This window comes from Juglans regia, chromosome 1 (assembly GCF_001411555.2).
Source record: "Juglans regia cultivar Chandler chromosome 1, Walnut 2.0, whole genome shotgun sequence".
Taxonomy (NCBI): Eukaryota; Viridiplantae; Streptophyta; class Magnoliopsida; order Fagales; family Juglandaceae; genus Juglans; species Juglans regia.
Window position 1 is genome coordinate 25,683,587 of NC_049901.1, and position 21,083 is coordinate 25,704,669.

A 21,083-nucleotide genomic window follows, 5' to 3' on the forward strand; every position below is an offset into this window, starting at 1 on the left:
TGTGAGATTATTATTGGGAAAAGGCCAATTAAGAGTGAAACACGAGTGGAGTGCCATTATTCGAGTGCAAACAAGTAAGGGAGTGTGTGAGGTCTTCCACTAACTTTCTTTTTGTGCAGCACATTATAATGTCTCATCGGAGTAGCTCATCACTGAGGGGGAGAGAATATAACTCATTCACTGTGTTGCAAGCCATGCAACAACAGTTTGAGCAGTTGAACTTGGTGTTGGGTGAAGTGAGGGATAGTATGGATAATCAAGAAGCAGTGATTAGAAATTTGCAAGGTGAGAGAGATAGAAGGCGACGTGAGTCTAGAATTGGGAATGGGTATAAGAATGGAGAGTTTGGTGAGGATGAGGAAGGCTTAACATTTGAAGTTGGATTGGGTGGACATAGAGGAGTTAGGCATGGAAGAGGCCTTAGGGCAAACTCAGGGGGTCGAGATAGAGTAGATAAGAACCTTGGGAGCATCAAAATGAAAATACCATCATTCCAAGGTAGAACCGACCCTGGAGTTTTTTTAGAGTGGGAGAAAAGAATAGAGTTGGTGTTTGATTGTCATAATTACTCTGAGGAGAAGAAGGTGAAGTTGGCTGTAATTGAGTTCACTGATTATGCGACTATTTGGTGGGATCAATTAGTGATCAATAGGAGAAAGAATCTTGAGAGGCCTGTAAAAACATGGAGAGAGTTGAAAGCTGTCATGAGGCGGAGATTTGTACCTAGCCACTACTATAGAGATCTCTACCAAAAACTACAAAATCTTACACAAGGGTCTAGGAGTGTAGAGGATTACCATAAGGAGATGGAGGTGGCTATGATTCGGGCTAATGTAGTGGAGGATCAGGAGGCAACGATGACAAGATTTTTGAGTGGGTTGAATACGGAGATAGCCAATGTAGTTGAGTTGCAACATTATGTGGAGGTAGAGGATATGGTGCACATGGCTATGAAGGTGGAGAGGCGGCTAAAAGGAAAGGGTACATCAAGGTATACTTCCGTTTCTAGTACTCCTTGGAAACCAAAGTTGGACAAAAATGATCAAGTTGTAACATGGGGGAAGACCGACAAACCACCTAAGGGAAATGATTTGGGTGAGACTGAAACCTCAAGAAAAAAAAAGAATGAGTTGCAAAAATATTGTGAGGCCGAGAGCTCAAAAAAAGAGGAGAGTGGAAGAAAAAGAGAGCGTGAAATAGAAAAAGAGAGTGAGAGGAAAAAAAAGAATGAGGCCGAAACATCAAGAGAAAGAAAGAGTGAAAAAGAAAATAGAGAGGTGGCTGAGAGTCAAGAAAAAAGAGTTGCACAAGAGGAAAAAGAAAAAGAGATTGCAGAGAGATACAAAAAGGCAAAAGTGAGTTTTTATGCTTGGGCAAGCTTTTATACTAATGAATTTAACGACTCTTTGTCTAGTGTTGTTGTTTCTTTCTTGCAGGGATATGAGGTCGTGATTACTAGCGGTGTGTTTAGTGGATTGCCACCTATTAGGGAGATAGAGCACTACATTGATTTTGTGCCAAGTGCGACAATTCCTAACCAACCTTTCTTGGAAGAACATGAGTTTTTGACACACTTAAAAGGGACAAGGTGAGTTGTCGACTAGAATGCGTGCTAAGCGGGAAGATTGTATTGAAACTTTTCCTCATGTATTCAAATACACACAAGGTATGGAAAATTTTGTGGTTGATGCTTTTGCAAGCAGGTATGTCATTGTCTTCTTTTTAGATGCAAAATTGTTGAGACTTGAATATGATAAGGAATTACATGCTTATGATGATGACTTTGCTAGTGTGTATGGAACATGTGAGAAAGCATCATTTGGTAAGTTCTATAAACTAGATTGGTACTTGTTTAGAAAGAATAGATTTTGTGTGCCTACTAGTTTTATGCCTAAGTTGCTTGTGTGTGATGGACATGGTGGTTTGTTGGGTAACCTTGGAGTAAGGAAGACTTTTGTTGTGTTGCATGAACGTTTTTGGGAATATCAATTGCCATTCCATAATGTGTTGCATGGACGTTTGTGGAAGTATCATTTTTCATTCATTGATTTGTTGCGTGAACATTTGTGGGAGTATTGCTTGCCATTCATTAAGTCTTCATATAATTGGAGTAGTCATTTTGGTGTAAATAAGATTTTAAATGTGTTGCATGAACGTTTGTGGGAGTATCATTTGCCATTCATTGACTTGTTGCATAAACGTTTACGTGAGCATCATTTGTCTTTCATTGAGTTTGCATATAATTTGAGTGGTCATTTTGGGGTGAGGGGGACTTTAGATGTGTTTCATGAACATTTGTTGGAGTATTGTTTGTCATTCATTGAGTTTACATATAATTGGAGTGTTCATGCCACTACCCTTCATTTTCATACCCATTTTCAACACTAAACTCGGGACGCCTCCTATCTTTCCTGCCATGAAGAATTCTAATTATCACATCTTGATGATACAACCTATCCCTCACTTCACCCAACACCAAGTTCAACTTTTCAAATTGTTGTTGCATGACTTGCAACACAAAAGATGTGTTATCTACCATTTCCTTTGGTGATGAGTCACTCGTATGAGACATCATAATGTGCTGCACAAAAAGAATGTTAGTGGAAAACCTCACACACTCCCTTACGTGTTTACACTCAAATAATGACACTCCACTCGTGTGTAACTCTGAATTGGCTTTTTACTCGATAATAATCTCACTCTCTCTAGCCTTTTACCTCAAGAGTTTTCTCACTCAAGTTCTTTAAGAACTAGTTGAACTAAATCACGACAATACAACCTTGTATTATTGCAACCAGTAATATAGATCAAAGAAACAATGAATGAATAAAATGACATGAGACACAAGGAATTTATATGAGGGAAAGAATAATTATAAAACAAGATACCAACCAGAAAGATGTAATCAGCTCCTATGATGATAAAAGCTCAATCAACAAATACTTTCTTTCTCTTTGTTGAAACTATGTAGCAACTTTGAATATACTACCTTATCTTTTCGTCTTCTTCTTCCTCTTCTTTCTTCTTTCTGTTTTTTTTTTTTTTTCGAATTTTCTTTTCTTTTCTTTTCCTTTCTTTTCTTTTCTTTTCTTTTCCTTTCCTTTCCTTTTCTTTTCTCTAATTCAACCACAAACAGCAATATTCAATTGTGAAAACCAAACAATTGAATTCAAACACACAAGCATGGACAATGAAGTATTTAAACCAAAACCTAATTAAAACCCTAGATAAAATAAAACTCCATCTTCCAAGTTAGGCATGAAAGAGGATTTGAGGAGTCGGGATGGTGTAGATAGAGACCTTGGTAGCATCAAAATGAAAATACCACATTTCCAAGGTAGAACTGACCCTGAGGTTTATCTAGAGTGGGAGAAAAGGATAGAGTTGGTGTTTGATTGCCATAATTACTCTGAGAAGAAGAAAGTGAAGTTGGCGGTAATTGAATTCACTGTTTATGCTATTTTTTGGTGGGATCAATTAGTGACCAATAGGAGGAGGAATTATGAGAGGCCTATAGAGACATGGGGAGAGTTGAAAACTTTCATGAGGCGGAGATTTGTTCCTAGCCATTACTATAGAGACCTTTACTAGAAATTACAAAATCTTACACAGGGGTCTCGGAGTGTGGAGGATTACCATAAGGAGATAGAGGTGGCGATGATTCGGGCTAATGTAGAGGAGGACCGAGAGGCCACCATGGGTAGATTTTTGAGTGGTTTGAATAGGGACATAGCCAATGTAATTGAATTGCAGCATTATGTGGATAGAGGACATGGTGCACATGGTTATGAAGGTGGAGAGGCAATTAAAGAGAAAAGGGACAGCAAGGTACACTTCGATTTCTAGCACTACTTGGAAATCAAAATAGGATAGGAATGATCCAGCTGAAGCAAAGAGAAAGACCGAACCACCTAAGGGAAAATATGAGGGAACTAGCAACAAACCCAAGGTAGAATCCCAACCTTCACGGAATAGAGATATCAAATGTTTTAAGTGTTTGGGTTCAGGGCACATTGCTTCTCAATGTCCAAATAGGAGGGTGATGATTATGCGTGACAATGAGGAGGTGATGATTGAGAGTGAGGATGATAGTGATGAGGTGCCTGAGTTGGATGATGCTAGTGATGATGCTAGTGATGATGATGGAGTGGTATATCCTGTGACAGGTGAGTCTCTTGTTGCCAGGCGTGCTCTTAATGCACACATTAAGGTGGATGATGCAGAGCAACAGAGAGAGAACATTTTCCATACTAGATGACATGTCAACAATAAGGTATGTAGTATGATCATTGATGGAGGGATTTGTACTAATGTTGCTAGCACTACTTTGGTTGAGAAATTGAATTTACCAACCTTAAAACACTCTAGACCATACAAATTGCAGTGGTTGAATGATTGTGGAGAGGTTAGGGTGGATAAACAAGTGTTAGTTACTTTTTCTATTGGGAAGTATCAGGATGAGGTGCTTTGTGATGTTGTGCCTATGCATGCGGGCCATATTTTGTTGGGAAGGCCATGGCAGTATGATAGGAGAGTGACACATGATGGGTTCAAGAACATGTACAGATTTGAAAAGGAGGGCAAAACAATTAAGCTTGCTCCTTTAACTCCAAGCCAGGTCTATGAACCCTAGAACAATGAACCCTAGAATTAAATTTAAGGATGCTAGAATTAAAAGATAGAATCAGACCTGATTGGAAACATTGCTCTGAATACCAAATAATATGAACCCGCAGGAAAGAAATCCCTTGAACCCACAATCAATTTGAAAACTCCCCAAGAAAACCAAAATAAGTCAATGGATGGAGAACCTAGACCTGATGAGAACTCGTTTCAAGAACCTAGATTATATTAAAATCTAGACCCGTTGAAGAACACGTCTCAAGAACCCAGATTACAAAGTAGGAATGCCACAAAGGTTGTGATTTACCCTTGTTAAGTTCAAAAGTTCAATTAAGAACAAGAGGAGATAAATTCAACTCACAATGAACAAATTCATCAAATTTCATAAATACCCCTGAGCGAACAGTGCCGCGGCTACAGTACAATGCTACAGTAACTAGGCTACAGTAACCCTAACCCTAGTTCAATAAAATAATAACTTTACCAACATCCCCTTGCATAGGCCCCCTTTAAGTGCTTCGCATAATAAACTCAATTATTCTAAACTAATAAAATAAGTCCTTTAAATGAATTAAATAAGTTGAAAGCCTTCAAGTGCCCAAAGCCTTTAAGTCATGTTGTTGCTCTTTTCATAACTCATCAAATGAATGAAAACTGAATCTTCATCCTTTAAGCCCTTCAACTTGTATTTGGCCCATCTGGAACTTGCAACATATCTTTAAAACTAGGCTCACCTTGGTGGTCATCAGCGTCAGAGTAGCGACAGTAAGAGCAGGAGTCACTCATTCCTGACCCTCCTCCCCTTGACACATCAGATACATCTGACTATTCTCCGACTCGCACTCACTTTCAAGAGGAGGGACACCCCTAGCTTGAGGACGAGGAGTTTAGGTAGTGGAGACAACACCAAGATAGGGTTAACGCCTTTTATGATTCAGCGGAGGATGAATACTACTACCACACCCAGGACGAGGTGTTTGAGGATAGTGATGGGAGACCCCTATCGAGCCCCGAGCTATAGCACAATTGGTGAGTCAACACTCAAACCCTTACCCATTGCATGTTTTATTTGACCCCAATTTCGAGGATGAAATCTTGTTTTAAGGGGAGGAGGATGTAACACCCTGCTTAATTAACTATTGATTAACCCTTAAGTACTTTAGATTAGGCTTTTAATTATGGGTTAATCACTTTCATTAAGGTTGATAGTGAGATTAGCATTAATGTTAGTACTTAGTGTCAATGAGCTAAGGATTAGAGTGGCAAGCCCATTAGTAATTTTGGTGAGGCTTTTTTGGATCCAAGTACATTCATGGGCCTAGCCCTGAACCAAGCACTTAGAAAATCAAGACTAGTCTTGACCCAAGTATAGGAAGGCATAAGGCTTTTGATGTAGATTAGACCCTTTGCCCTTTTCAAGCTCATATGGCCCAAAGCCATGTTTGGACTCATTTTATTATTCAAAGACCAAAGGCCCAATACACCATACCATTGGTTTTCTTAAGCCCAAATCATACTCAAAGTATCCACATTAAGTTTTGAAAATTGGCTAAGGCCATTAACCATCATACTTAAGGTTAGTGCACTTTAAGCTATGCTTTGAAGCTTAATCATGCTTAATCATTTCTTAAACTTTTTAATTCAATTTTTTTTGAATTAACACTCCCATAAATCAGGATTAGACCATGTTAATATCCTAGCTAAACCATTCCACATGTCATTAAGAAAAATGACATAACAAGCCCAAACCATGCTTCAATCGGTTTTGTGCATTGCCCTTTGTAATGCTTGGACTATTTTGCCCTTGGGCCCAACATTTTTGTGGTTTATCCTCAAGGGTAATATGGTCCTTAAGCACCATATGAAACCCTCCAAAACTCATTTTGAGCCTTGGACAAAATTGGTTGCATCAACCAACTCAAAAAACCAAATAGGGTGCACCTTGGTCTAGTTTGTGTAGGAACCATTTGGATTGAATTTGAACCAGCCTCCTGCCATGTTTTGCACCACCACCCCACGCCACCTCCTTCTCCACCCAATCACCAAGAAGTCCCATGACCATCATGAAGGATTTTGACTCAATTTTGCTACCGAAGAAGATCCAAAACCGAATTGATTTTCTGCCACCTCAAAACCACCTTCATCCACTTGTTTTCAAGGGTGGTTTGAGGGATCTTCTGCCTTCCAAATTTGCATATTACAATTATACAAGTCATTCTTTTGCATGAAATTTACTATATTTGCACATGTCATGAAAAATAATTTTTTAAAGCATAGCGTCAAAATCATGTTGTCACAACCCCAAAGGCCGGGATGGGGAATTATCTTGGTGGAACTCCTTTGTCTACTCTGAGTGTTTAACAGTGGAGTGGTAACCCCCGAGTTTACGAAGAAAACAGGAGCAAAGTCAACATGTTATGACACCTAATGTTGGTAGGTGTACACATAATAACTTTTATGATGTTATGTTATTTACCAATGCATTGAGAACGAGTCTATAGACAACGTAAGTTAAATTACGGTCATTGGCAGGTTCACAGTGCATATAGGGAACTGTGACATTACCGCACGTTCTGTTATTAATTAAGATAATGATGTAAGTCTATGATGATGAAAGTTTATGATGAAATTTTTATGAAGAAGTTACGTATCTTCAAAAATGATGACGAAATTACTTATTGAGTAAAAACCCGTGCCTCCACATTTTTAAGAGATGTTGAGGAATCTAGATTGGAGACATGCATACTGATTTTCTGCATCTCATGCATTGCGTATTTATCATTTTTATGAATGGTTTATCATTGTGTCAGTTAGTTGTTTAGTATACTAAGATTTCCAGTAAATCTCACCCATTTATGGGACCACTCGGAATGATAGAAGTTGTCTCAGGGATCGACCAAGACAAGATTGATGGATTACTGGATTTGCTTGATTGAGGAGGAGCCAGATCTGGAGAGGAAGTGAGACTTAATTTTGATGTTCATAGCCCAAGTCCTTTATGCTTTAGATCGCTAGAAGAGAATAATATGACTTTGTATATAAGTCTATTCTACTTTAGTATTTTGAACATGATGATTATCTAATGAAGTTGGGATGTTTTAGTTATTCTGGCATATTTCTCACCTTAACCTTTTATTTCCGCTGCGATTATTGCATATTGCTAGTTGCATACTAGGATGGATTGCAAATTAACAGTCATTAGCGGAGTATGTAAACTTGTATTACATATCCCGACGCTCTAAGTCTCCGTTCTATCCCAAGCGGGGGATTGTGGGCATCACATCTGATCAGTACAGAGAAAATGCAAGTAAGGAAGTTTCAGGATTGATATGAACCCGTAGGAACGGTATCCCTTAAATCCACAATCAATTTGAAAACTCTCCAAGAAAGTCAAAATCAAGCCAATGGATGGAGAACCTAGACCCGATGAGAACTTCTTTCAAGAACCTAGAGTATATTAAAATCTAGACCCGTTGAAGAACCCGTCTCACGAACCCAGATTACAAAGGAGGAACGCCACAAAGGTTGTGATTTACCTTTGATAAGTTCAAAAGTTCAATTAAGAACAAGAGGAGTAAAACTCAACTCACAATGAACAAATTCATTAAATTTCATAATCTTCATAAACTGATAAGAATGAGGCTATATAGAGTATTTAAAGCAAAACCTAATGAAACCCTAGCCAAAATAAACCCCCATCTTCCAAAAGTGCCCCTGGATAAACAGTGTCTCGCTACAGTACTCGGCTACAGTAACCCTAACCCTAGTTCAATAAAATAATAATTTTCCCAACATGCCCATGCATAGGCCCCCTTAAGTGCTTCCCATAATAAACTCAATTATTCTAAACTAATAACATAAGTTCTTTAAATGAATTAAATAAGTTGAAACCCTTCAAGAGCTCAAAGCCTTTAAGTCTTGTCGTTGCCCTCTTCCGTAGCTAATCAAATGTTGGGCTCTTGCTAAACTTGTCCCAAGTGGATTGCATCAATCCTTGCATTATCTCCTTGATCTTCTTGGCCCATCTGGAAGTTGCAAATGATCTTTAAAAGTAGGCCCATCTTGGTTCCCATCAAGGATGGTTTGCAACCTCGTATCCAAAATCAAGTTGCATGTCTATGGATAGAGAATTTCAAAGAATTGGCCAATGTAGCTTCGATAGCAAAGGGCGGAGCAACGAAGACTAATTGCACAAGCTCAAGCAGATAGGAATAGGCTGCCTTACTCACCAGGAGGTAGTGCGGGAAAGCTAAAGGCCCTTGAAACCCCGAACAAAGGAAAAGGCGTAGTAGTAAAAAATGCAGCTCCCGTTACACCATCATTATGTCTTCGATGCTGGAAAAGGCACAGTGGAGAATGTCGTTTAGCCACAGTAGCGTGTTTCAAGTTTGGTCAAACTGGCCATATGATCTGGGAGTGTCTGCAGAATACGCCTAGAGGAGCATCAACACCAAGCAATAGACCAAAGACCAGTACCAAAGCCAAGGTCTACGCTATAACGCCAGGAGAGATAGATCTAGAAGCTGACGAGACGGCAGATGCAGGAGTGATTACTGGTAACATTTCCAACTTTGCCTAAACTCGTAGATAATTTGTGTTTGAGAATCCTTGAGTAATCTTAGGTACCCTATTAGGTAAGATTAAATTGAAGCAGTACATGGTCTGTGCTCCGTTTGATTTCGAAGCATCGAGATCCTTTATCTCTAATAGTTGTGTGCGACGATGTGAACTTAAGGCAGAGCCAATGTAACACCCGGACCCAATCAAGCCCAATTTTTTATTTATTTTAGTTCATTTTATTTTATTTTATTTTTTATCTTCTGCACACGTTTATTTTTTTTCCCGCATGTTTCATTTTGTTTTCTTCTCTTTCCGTCTATATCTCTTAATTCCCGTAAGTTTTCCTCTCGTACACTCCATGCATACACACGCACAACACAGTTTCCGCATGCACGACTCTCATGCACGTTTTAGTCAACTCAGTTACCTTCCTTTCTTTTTGCATCTAGGGCTTTTAATCAACTCTATAAATGCATGTTTTTCGTCTGAAAAAGTAGTAGCCGCAGCAACCCACACATAACTCCCTCTAGTTCACTGTCTCTCCGCGTTCACGGTTCAGCACTTGTCAACCATGCCAAACCCCCTCCACCGCTAACCACCAATGATGGGAACCAAGGTGGGCCGCCTAGTTTTAAAGATATGTTGCATGTTCTAGATTGGCCAAATACAAGTTCAAGAGCTTAAATGATGAAGATTCAGCTTTGATTCAGCTTTGATTCATTTGATGAACTATGGAAAGGGCAACAACAAGACTTAAAGGCTTTGGGCACTTGAAGGCTTTCAACTTATTTAATTCATTTAAAACACTTATTTTATTAGTTTCGAATAATTGGGCTTATTATGGGAAACACTTAGGGGGGCCTATGCAAGGGCATGTTGGGAAAGTTATTATTTTATTGAGCTAGGGTTAGGGTTACTGTAGCCGAGTTACTGTAGCGCGGCACTGTTCATCCAGGGGCACTTTTGGAAGATGGGGGTTTATTTTGGCTAGGGTTTCATTAGGTTTTCCTTTAAATACTCTATGTAGCCTCATTCAAATCAGATTATGAAGTTTATGAAATTTGATGAATTTATTCATTGTGAGTTGAGTTTTACTCCTCTTGTTCTTAATTGAACTTTTGAACTTATCAAAGGTAAATCACAACCTTTGTGGCGTTCCTCCTTTGTAATTTGGGTTCTTGAGACGGGTTATTCAACGGGTCTAGATTTTAATATAATCTAGGTTCTTGAAACGAGTTCTCATTGGGTCTAGGTTCTCCATCCATTGACTTGATTTTGACTTTCTTGGGGTATTTTCAAATTGACTGTGGGTTCAAGGGATTCCTTTCCCGTGGGTTCATATCAACCAACACCGAAATATAACCCACTTCAGAAATCCCCACCACGCACGGCCAGCAGAGGTAGATCATCATCATGAGTCACCAGCTGCGCGTAGAAGCCTCACGCCGCTGCCCTACCACTCGAAGTCGTAGCCCAGCAATTCCTCCTCTTTGCAAACAGCGCACCCCTTCTCAGCCACCGTGGTACACCTCACCACCTTGCCCAGCCACACGGAGCTATAGCCCAACGTCCCGTAGCCGCTACTGCAAGCCTCGGACTGCTCGGTTTTGGTATCCAAAAATAGAGCATAGTTCATTACAAGATGTGCATATATATATAGATATATATATGTATATGTATTTTACGTGAACGATAGTAGGATGTATTATTACATTTTTACCCCTTAAAGCATACCTCTAGATTTATTGTTTCGGGTGTTTAATTTTATGAGTTTATATTATGTACTTTGGATTTTGAAATCATGGGTATATAACGTGGACTGCATGTGATTTTTATTTTTAGACTTAGGCACATGTGGGTTTATTTTGTTAAGTTGTTTTAGTAAAAGACCGATTTTTTTTTAACAAAATATTTTATGAAAATACTGATAAATTCTTGAAGTGATTGGTAAGTGCAAAATCTTATTTTAAGTCATTTTAAAAGAATATTTTTTATTTAAACAAAAGTATGATCATGTACTTATAATGATTTCGATATAGTTACACTATTTTAGTTTTATAAATTATAGTAAGATCTCAATTGTAAATAAATTAGAATTTAATATTTTAGTCGGAGTTATTATGTTGGATATTGATGAGTTAGAAAGTGATGTTGGTATATTAGGAACAATGAGAATTTAGGTTTTTGAAGAATTAATGATGGGAACCAAGATGGGCCTAGTCTTAACGATCATTTGCAACTTCCAGATTTCCAGATGGGCCAAGAAGATCAAGGAGACAATGCAAGGATTGATGCAATCCACTTGGGACAAGTTTAGCAAGAGCCCAACATTCAAGATGGGGCATGAAAGATGAAGATCCAGTTTTGATTCATTTGATCAGCTATAGAAGAGGGCAACGACAAGACTTAAAGGCTTTGGGCTCTTGAAGGGTTTCAACTTATTGAATTCATTTAAAAAACTTATTTTATTAGTTTAGAATAATTGAGTTTATTATAGGAAGCACTTAAGGGGGCCTATGCAAGGGCATGTTGGGAAAGTTATTATTTTATTGAACTAGGGTTAGGGTTACTGTAGCGAGGCACTGTTTATCCAGGGGCACTTTTGGCTAGAGTTTCATTAGGTTTTGCTTTAAATACTCTATGTAGCCTCATTTTAATCAGTTTTATGAAATTTGAGGAATTTATTCATTGTGAGTTGAGTTTTACTCCTCTTGTTCTTAATTGAACTTTTGAATTTATCAAAGGTAAATCACAACCATTGTGGCGTTCCTCCTTTGTAGTCTGGGTTCTTGAGACGGGTTCTTCAATGGGTCTAGATTTTAATATAATCTAAGTTCTTGAAACATGTTCTCATCGGGTCTAGATTCTCCATCCATACACTTGATTTTGGCTTTCTTGGGAAGTTTTCAAATTGATTGTGGGTTCAAGGGATTCCGTTCGCACGGGTTCATATCAATTAAAATAGGTTATTTTAGCATCTTAGTCTTAAATATTGAGATACGTGTTCGATTGGAAATTTATGAAAATTATGTGATTGTGTTATAGGTGAAGATTAATATTTATTCGGCATTTTTGAGAAAATTTCGGAAAAGCTAAAAAGTCCAGGTAAGCGGGGTTCCTATGCTAGACTTTGCTTTAAATAAAATGAACTGAGGTCCTTTTTGGAAAATATGCATGTTTTGTTATAAAAAGAAATTTTAACTACCTCAGTTGTTTGTTCTGCATTAGTCATGAGATGCTGTTTAAGAAGAAAGTATTTTCTGTCATGACTGATGTAGACATGGGCTTATTTTTTACATTCTGTTTCTGAACTTTGAAAAAGAGAGCAAATATGAAATTTTGTGCATAAATTATGTTGAGATATGATTTTGTTCTGTTCTGAAGATTTTGTTCAGTACTCTGTTTAGATAAGACGTGATTTCTGACATTTGGCATGACTCTCTGATTCTGAATTTGATTATGTTTCCGCTCTGTTCAGTTACGGCCCTGCCACGGGTGATAATAGTGGCATAAGGCCCAAGCACAGGTAATAATAGTGGATACAGCCCAACCACGGGTTATAATAGTGGATATGGCCCACCCACGGGTAATAATAGTGGATACGGCTCTGGCACGGGTTAGAGTAGTGGTCTCTGTCTTGAGTGCACACCTTGGTGACAGAGTGTTTCATTTTCTGCTTGGCTATCCGCAGATGCACAACCCTACCACGGGGATTATACATGGCCTCTGTTCTGATATGATGTTCTGATGATTATGATGATCATTTATGCTATGCCAAAGAATATTTTGAATGAAATTATTTCTAAATCTTCGCTCTAATATTTTGATAACATGTTCTGCTTCCGCACTCTGAAAATGAAAATGTTTTGTTCTGCATTTTGATTTCTGTAAATGCTAACGTTTATACACTGGTATATATCCTCTGCTTATTGAGTTGTTGATAACTCACCCCTTATTTCCATATATTTATCAGATGATTTTGAAAAGTCCAGCTAAGAATCAGGATTATGGAGCATCGATGAGATGATTATTTAAGCATAGTGGATTACTCATAGAAGATTTCTTAGGAGTGGCGGATTTTATTAAGAGATTTTGTAGTATTCTGATGACTTTATATTTTGGAGTCTATAAATACGTTGATGAATTATGAGTTTTAAGTTATAGGGAGTAACTCTTCGATCCCTGTGGGACTGGGGCATTCAGCCAATGTCTCAAAAAGTATTAATAGCTATTCCAGACGGGAACGTAATTGGATGCACAAGCATAGTTCAGGATTGCCTGTTGGAGATTGCAAACCTAGTTTTGACCGTGGATCTGATCGTCTTTCATTTGATGGAATTCGACCTAATCTTAGGAATGGACTGGTTGTCAAGGCATTTTGCCAAGTTAATCTGTCGCAGGTGGGAAGTAGTCATCGATCTACGTGCTATAAAGAAAGGATTTGTTATATGGATGAGACTGTTCGGTTGGATCCATCTATGGTAACGGCTAGACAAGTCCAGAAGGATTTGATGATGGATCAAACAGAAGAACCTATGGGAACCCAAGGAATCCCAGTGATTGAGGATTTTCCTAGGGTTTTCACCGATGATTTACTTGGATTACTCCCAAATCAAGAAAAAGAATTTGCAATTGAGCTTGAACCAACCACAGCCCCAGTTCATAAGGCACTCTACCAAATGGCCCCAGCAGAATTAAAAGAGCTTAAGGTTCAAATCGAAGAACTTCTAGCAAAGGGTTTTATCTGACCTAGCTTGTCACCATGGGGAGCACCGGACTTATTTTTCAAAAAGGACAGAATTTTTAGGATTTTTATTGACTATAGAGATTAACAAGGTGACTGTCAAGAATAAGTACCCTTTACCAAGGATAGATGATCTATTAGATCAATTGCAAGGAGCTACAGTTTTCTCGAAGATTGATCTACGATCTTGATATCACCAACTCAAAACCAGGGAACAGGATGTATCTAAGATTGCCTTTCGAACTTGTTATGGACATTTCAAGTTCCTGGTTATGCCTTTTGAATTAACAAATGCCCCGGCAGCATTTATGGAATTGATGAATCGGATTTTCAGGCAATACTTAGATAGTTTTATAGTGGTGTTTATAGATGACATATTGATCTATTCCCGTGATGACGAGGAACATAAGAAGCATCTAAGGATTGTGTTGGAGACATTGTAGGAAGATCAGTTATATGCCAAACGTAGTATGTGTGAGTTTTAGCTCCGATAAGAGAAATTTTTAGGACATGTCATTTCTAGTAAGGGAGTGGCAGTAGACCCTGCTAAGATTGATGTTGTATCAGAGTGACAAAGGCCAACTAATGCCCATGAAGTATGTAGTTTCCTCGGATTAGCAGGATACTACCATAGAAGGGTTTTCTAGACTTTCCAATCCTTTAACGCCACTCATGAGGAAGAATGCCAAGTATGTCTGAACTGAAAATTGTGAGAAGAGTTTCCAAGAGTTGAAGAAGAGGCTAACCTCAGCACCAGTATTGGCGTTACCAGAACCCCTTAAGCCTTATATAGTCTGTAGTGACGCTTCTAAGATGGGATGAGTGATATGAACTTCACCAACAATTGTGATGAAACCCGATAACAATGATGGCTTGGAACCCCAAGATCGTATTGACAAGATTTGTTGAGCCTTGACCAGTCACCCAACTAGATGAGAACCAAGACTACGAAGGATTGAAAACGCCACACCCAGAAATCAGAATCAAGGTGATAAGTTTGGAGCTTGAACGCCACAAGATTAACTTGATAAGTTCAAGGAGTTCTTTGAAGAACCAAGAGGAACACAAGACCTCACAAAACAAATAAGTTTCTGAAATTTCCAATCTGATATTAAAACTCGAAATAACCCCTTTATATACTTGGAACAACCCTCCAAGAATAGGAAAAGTCATAACTACAGCTTTAAAAGCAACACAAATATTAACATAACAAGTCCCACGAAATTTAGGCCTCTTGGACTTCTAGAGGCAGCCAGAAATGACTAAATGACTAAATTCAATGTATTTCACGTACCCAGGCAAGACCAAGTTCATTCACCTATTTAATATTCTTGAAACTTAACAAATTCACGTCCTTTAATGGTCAGACCATTCATCATATTTCTATGTGCTAATTAGCCTCTTCAATTGCCTTGATGACATGGATTAAGTCTTGAATATTGTTTGAGCCCATCTTGGTCTTTTTAGAATCAGCCCAATTCTCTTGGATTAGCCCATTTAGTGCTTCCTTGAAACGTTTGGCTCTAAGTCTTGTAATTGGGCCACTAGGAAATGACAAAGGGTCTTGTACAAATTCAGCTCCATTCCCACTTGTATGATTAGCATGTCCAACTCCTTGGTTTGCATCATTCTCCCCCTCTTGAGAAGGATTTGTCCTCAAATCATCACCTACATCAAAAGGAGACAAATCAGCAACATTAAAGCTTGCACTGACACCATACTCACCTGGTAAGTCAAGCTTGTAGGCATTATCATTGATGCGTTCTACTACTTGAAATGGCCCGTCACCCCGAGGTAGGAGTTTTGAACGCCGCTTCTCTGGAAAACGGTCCTTCCTTAAGTGCAACCAAACCCAATCTCCTGGTTGAAACACTACCTTCTTACGTCCCTTGTTGGCTTGATGGACATATTGTTTAGTCCTTCTTTCAATGTTCAGCCGTGCCTTTTCATGAATCATCTTTACAAATTCTGCCTTCTTTTTGCCATCTAAGTTCACACGTTCACTCAAAGGTAAAGAAGTTAAATCCAAAGGTGACAATGGGTTAAAGCCATAAACAATTTCAAATGGTGAAAACTTAGTTGCAGAATGTATACTTCTATTGTAAGCAAATTCAACATGTGGCAAACAATCTTCCCATGCTTTCAAGTTCTTTTTAATGATAGCACGCAACAAAGACGACAAAGTTCTATTTACTACTTCAGTTTGGCCATCCGTTTGTGGATGACAAGTAGTAGAAAACAACAACTTAGTTCCCAGCTTTCCCCACAAAGTCTTCCAAAAGTAACTCAAAAACTTTGCATCCCTATCAGAAACAATGGTCTTAGGCATACCATGTAACCTAACAATTTCTTTGAAGAACAAATCAGCTATATGTGATGCATCATCAGTTTTATGGCATGCAATGAAGTGTGCCATCTTGGAAAATCTATCTACCACCACAAAAACTGAATCTCTCCCCCTCTTAGTCCTAGGTAAACCTAAAACAAAATCCATAGAAATATCAGTCCAAGGTTCACTAGGTATTGGCAAAGGGGTGTACAAACCATGGGGTTTCAACTTAGACTTAGCCTGTTTACACGTGATACACTTCTCACAAATTCTTTCCACATCACGTTTCATATGAGGCCAAAAAAAATGTTCATGCAAAATTCCTAAAGTCTTAGCTACACCAAAATGACCCATCAAACCACCACCATGAGCTTCTCTCACAAGCAATTCGCGCAAAGAACATATTGGCAAACACAGTTTATTTTCCCGAAACAAAAATCCATCATACCTATAAAACTTACCAAACGCCATTTTTTCACATGCATTGAACACATCACCAAAATCAGAATCTTGAGCATACAATTCCTTAATGTATTCAAAGCCAAGCATTTTTGTATCTAAAATGGAAAGTAAGGCATACCTTCGGGACAATGCATCAGCCACCACATTTTCCTTACCTTGCTTATATCTGATCACATACGGAAATGTTTCAATGAATTCCACCCACTTGGCATGGCGTTTGTTCAACCTTTGCTGTCCTTTCAAATGCTTCAAAGACTCATGATCTGTGTGAATCACAAACTCCTTTGGCCATAGATAGTGTTGCCAATTTTCCAAAGCCCTCACCAAGGCATACATCTCCTTATCATAAGTAGGGTAATTTAGGGCTGCCCCACTCAACTTTTCACTGAAATAAGCAATTGGACGGCCTTCTTGCATCAAAACAGCTCCAATTCCTATGCCTGAAGCATCACACTCAATTTCAAAAGTTTTAGCAAAGTTAGGTAAAACAAGCAAAGGTGCATTAGTTAACTTTTCTTTGATCAGACTAAATGCCTTTTCTTGTTCTTTTCCCCACTTAAACGGCACATTTTTCTTGATGACTTCAGTAAGAGGGGCGGCTAAGCTACTAAAATCACGCACAAACCGTCTATAGAAGCTAGCTAAGCCGTGGAAACTCCTCACTTGGCTGACTGTTGTAGGCGTTGACCACTCTTGGATTGCCTTCACCTTTTCCTCATCCACCTCAATTCCTCTCTTACTAACAACAAAACCAAGAAACACAAGCTTATCCGTGCAAAAGGTGCACTTTTTGAGGTTAGCAAACAACCTTTCTTTCCTTAGAATTTCCAAAACAGATTTCAAATGCATTACATGTTCTTCCAAATTTTTGCTATAGATCAAGATATCATCAAAATACACAACTACAAATCTGCCAATAAATGCTCGCAAAACATGGTTCATCAAACGCATAAATGTGCTCGGAGCATTAGTTAAACCGAAAGGCATCACTAACCACTCATACAAACCATATTTAGTCTTAAAAGCAGTTTTCCATTCATCACCTTCTTTCATCCTAATCTGATGATATCCACTCTTAAGATCAATTTTTGTAAAGACACAAGAACCATACAATTCATCCAACATATCATCTAGTCTAGGAATGGGATGACGATACTTTACCGTTATGTTGTTGATGGCTCGGCAGTCAACACACATCCTCCATGTTCCATCCTTCTTGGGAACTAACAGCACCGGAACCGCACAAGGACTCATACTTTCACGCACAAACCCCTTCTCCAATAATTCACTTACTTGCCTCTGAAGTTCCTTGGTCTCCTCGGGATTACTCCTATAAGCAGGTCGGTTTGGAATTGATGCACCAGGTATGAAATCAATTTGATGTTCAATCCCTCGGATTGGAGGTAAACCATATGGTACCTCTTCAGGAAGGACATCTTCAAACTCCTGCAAAAGAGAAACAATATTGCTCGGCAAAGCACCGACGAGATCATTAGTACATAAAAGAGCCTCCTTGTACATGAGTACAATAAGGGGCTGGTGTGAAAATAATGCTCTCTTGATCTCACTTTTTTTTGCAATGTAATTGAATTTTTCCTCTCTTGCTCTCACTATAGCCGAAATCCTCTCTCTTTCTTTTTCACTCTGATCAATGTTTTTCTCTCCTTTTTTTTTTAAGTCTTTTTTTTCAGTTTCGGCCTTCCTTTCCTTTTCCTTTTTTTTTTTCATTCGAACTTTGTAACTTTAATTGGTCCTCCCTGACCTGTTTTGGAGTTAATGGCACAAGAGTAATAGGTTGCCTATTAAGAGTGAAGGAATACTTATTTGTGAATCCATCATGCGTAACCCTCAGATCATACTGCCATGGTCTTCCCAACAGTAAATGGCATGCGTGCATAGGAACCACATCACAAAGCACCTCATCCTCATATTTTCCAATGGATAATGCCACCAACACTTGTCTTGTCACCTTTATTTCCCCACATTCATTCAACCACTGAAGCCGGTAAGGTTGAGGATGTTTCAAGGTAGTTAAAGCCAATTTCTCCACCAAATAAGTGCTGGCTACATTTGTGCAACTCCCACCATCGATAATGACACTGCAAACTTTGTTATTTACAAAGCACCGAGTATGAAACAAGTTCTCCCTTTGGTTACTTTCTTCCTCCTTAACCTGCACATTGAGAACTCGCCTTGCAACCAATAAATCTCCAACCACAGCATTTTGCTCATCGTCAGCATCCTCCATAGATGGCATATCATCATTATCTACTTCTTCCTCATTTTCTGACTCAAGCTCTCCTTGGGCATTTATCACCATCACCCTCTTGTTTACACACTGGCTGGCTATATGTCCGCGCCCCTGACATTTAAAACATTTAATATCACGTGTCTTAGAACTTGAAGTCTCGATTGTACCTGAAGTAGTGGCGGTCTTTAAGTTGGCATTCTTAGAGGATTCAAATTTTGGCTTATTTTGTTGCTGCTCGTCCCTTTTTGGAGTTGTCTTCCACGAGCTGGTTGTAGCCATAGGCAGTCCCCTCCTAGCCAATCCCTTTCGTTTGAATTGTTCCTCCACCTTTATGGCTTGATGCACCATATCTGTCAACTCAACATAGTGCTGCATCTCGACTATATCCGCAATCTCACGATTTAAACCGTGCAAAAACCTAGCCATGGTGGCTTCCCGGTCCTCTTCTACATTTGCCCGGATCATAGCTACCTCCATCTCCTTGTAATACTCATCCACACTTTTAGATCCTTGAATTAACCTCTGTAATTTTTGATACAATCCCCTATAATAGTGGCTGGGTACAAAACGCTTCCTCATAAGCATTTTCATTTCCTCCCAAGTGTCCACGGGTGGCTCTCTATTCCTCCTCCTATTAATCAGTAATTGATCCCACCACACAATGGCATAATCGGTAAATTCAATTGCAGCCAACTTAACCTTCTTTATCTCTGAGTAGTTGTGACAATCAAAAACCATCTCCATTTTAGTTTCCCACTCCAAATAAACTTCAGGATCATTTTTACCTTGAAAAGATGGGATTTTAATCTTTATATTTCCTAAATCGTTATCCCTCCTAGGCCTACCCATCCTAGCTTCTCTATTTCTATACCCACGCTCAATCCTGCCTCGGTTCAAATATTGCTCATCAAACTCCTCCGACTCCGCCTCTCCATCAACATTCCGCCACGGACCACGCCCACCATGCTGCCTATTGTGGATGTCATGTTGCTGGCCCCTAGGAGTTTCCGCTTCTACCCTGTCCAACCTTTCGTGAATAGGTTCTAATTCAGCCCTCAACATACGCCTCATCTCCCCTAACATCGCTTGCATTTGGAGGTTTGGAACTGGAGGTTGTCGAAATTCTTCGGTTGTGTCTTCTTCTTGATTATTAGACATGTTTTAAAATCTGCAAACAAAGTTAGAATCCTCACAAGCACTCCCTCACGTGTTTCACTCAAGAATTGATACACTTGCACTCGTGTTTTCACTCTAAACGGCTTTTACCCTCATATGGTCTCGCACACTCTTGCCTTTTTCCACTCTTCTGTGTCTTCTTTAGTTCTTAATCGAACTTCAAGAAACTCATTCAAAATAATCCAGCAGCAATTCAGAAAATAAACAACCAAAACTCATCAAAAGTTCAAGTACTTGAATAAGGTGAGATACAAGATTGAAAGGAAGAAGTTTTCTTACTGGAATCGTGTACCCTTTTTTTTTTTTTTTTAAACACAGCAGGAACAGGAAATAGAACGAAAATAAAAGATAGACAAACTTATCTTAGAACCTGGCTCTGATACCAAAATGATATGAACTTCACCAACAATTGTGATGAAACCCGATAACAATGATGGCTTGGAACCCCAAGATCGTATTGACAAGATTTGTTGAGCCTTGACCAGTCACCCAACTAGATGAGAACCAAGACTACGAAGGATTGAAAACGCCACACCCAGAAATCAGAATCAAGGTGATAAGTTTGGAGCTTGAACGCCACAAGATTAACTTGATAAGTTCAAGGAGTTCTTTGAAGAACCAAGAGGAACACAAGACCTCACAAAACAAATAAGTTTCTGAAATTTCCAATCTGATATTAAAACTCGAAATAACCCCTTTATATACTTGGAACAACCCTCCAAGAATAGGAAAAGTCATAACTACAGCTTTAAAAGCAACACAAATATTAACATAACAAGTCCCACGAAATTTAGGCCTCTTGGACTTCTAGAGGCAGCCAGAAATGACTAAATGACTAAATTCAATGTATTTCACGTACCCAGGCAAGACCAAGTTCATTCACCTATTTAATATTCTTGAAACTTAACAAATTCACGTCCTTTAATGGTCAGACCATT

The 21,083-nt window shown here is 38.9% G+C and overlaps 1 protein-coding gene across 1 annotated transcript in view; it reads left to right on the plus strand.

The window, feature by feature from the left end:
• The window catches only part of LOC118348570, a gene marked incomplete at its 5' end in the record, with an annotated part of 38,162 nt that extends 24,231 nt beyond the window's left edge, over positions 1 to 13,931 (plus strand). The window contains 2 exons of the mRNA XM_035690516.1: positions 9,050 to 9,179; positions 13,348 to 13,931. Of these exons, the coding sequence (XP_035546409.1) occupies positions 9,050 to 9,179; positions 13,348 to 13,931 (714 nt within the window). The remainder of the gene's footprint in view (positions 1 to 9,049; positions 9,180 to 13,347) is intronic.
• Positions 13,932 to 21,083: the final 7,152 nt, after the last annotated feature.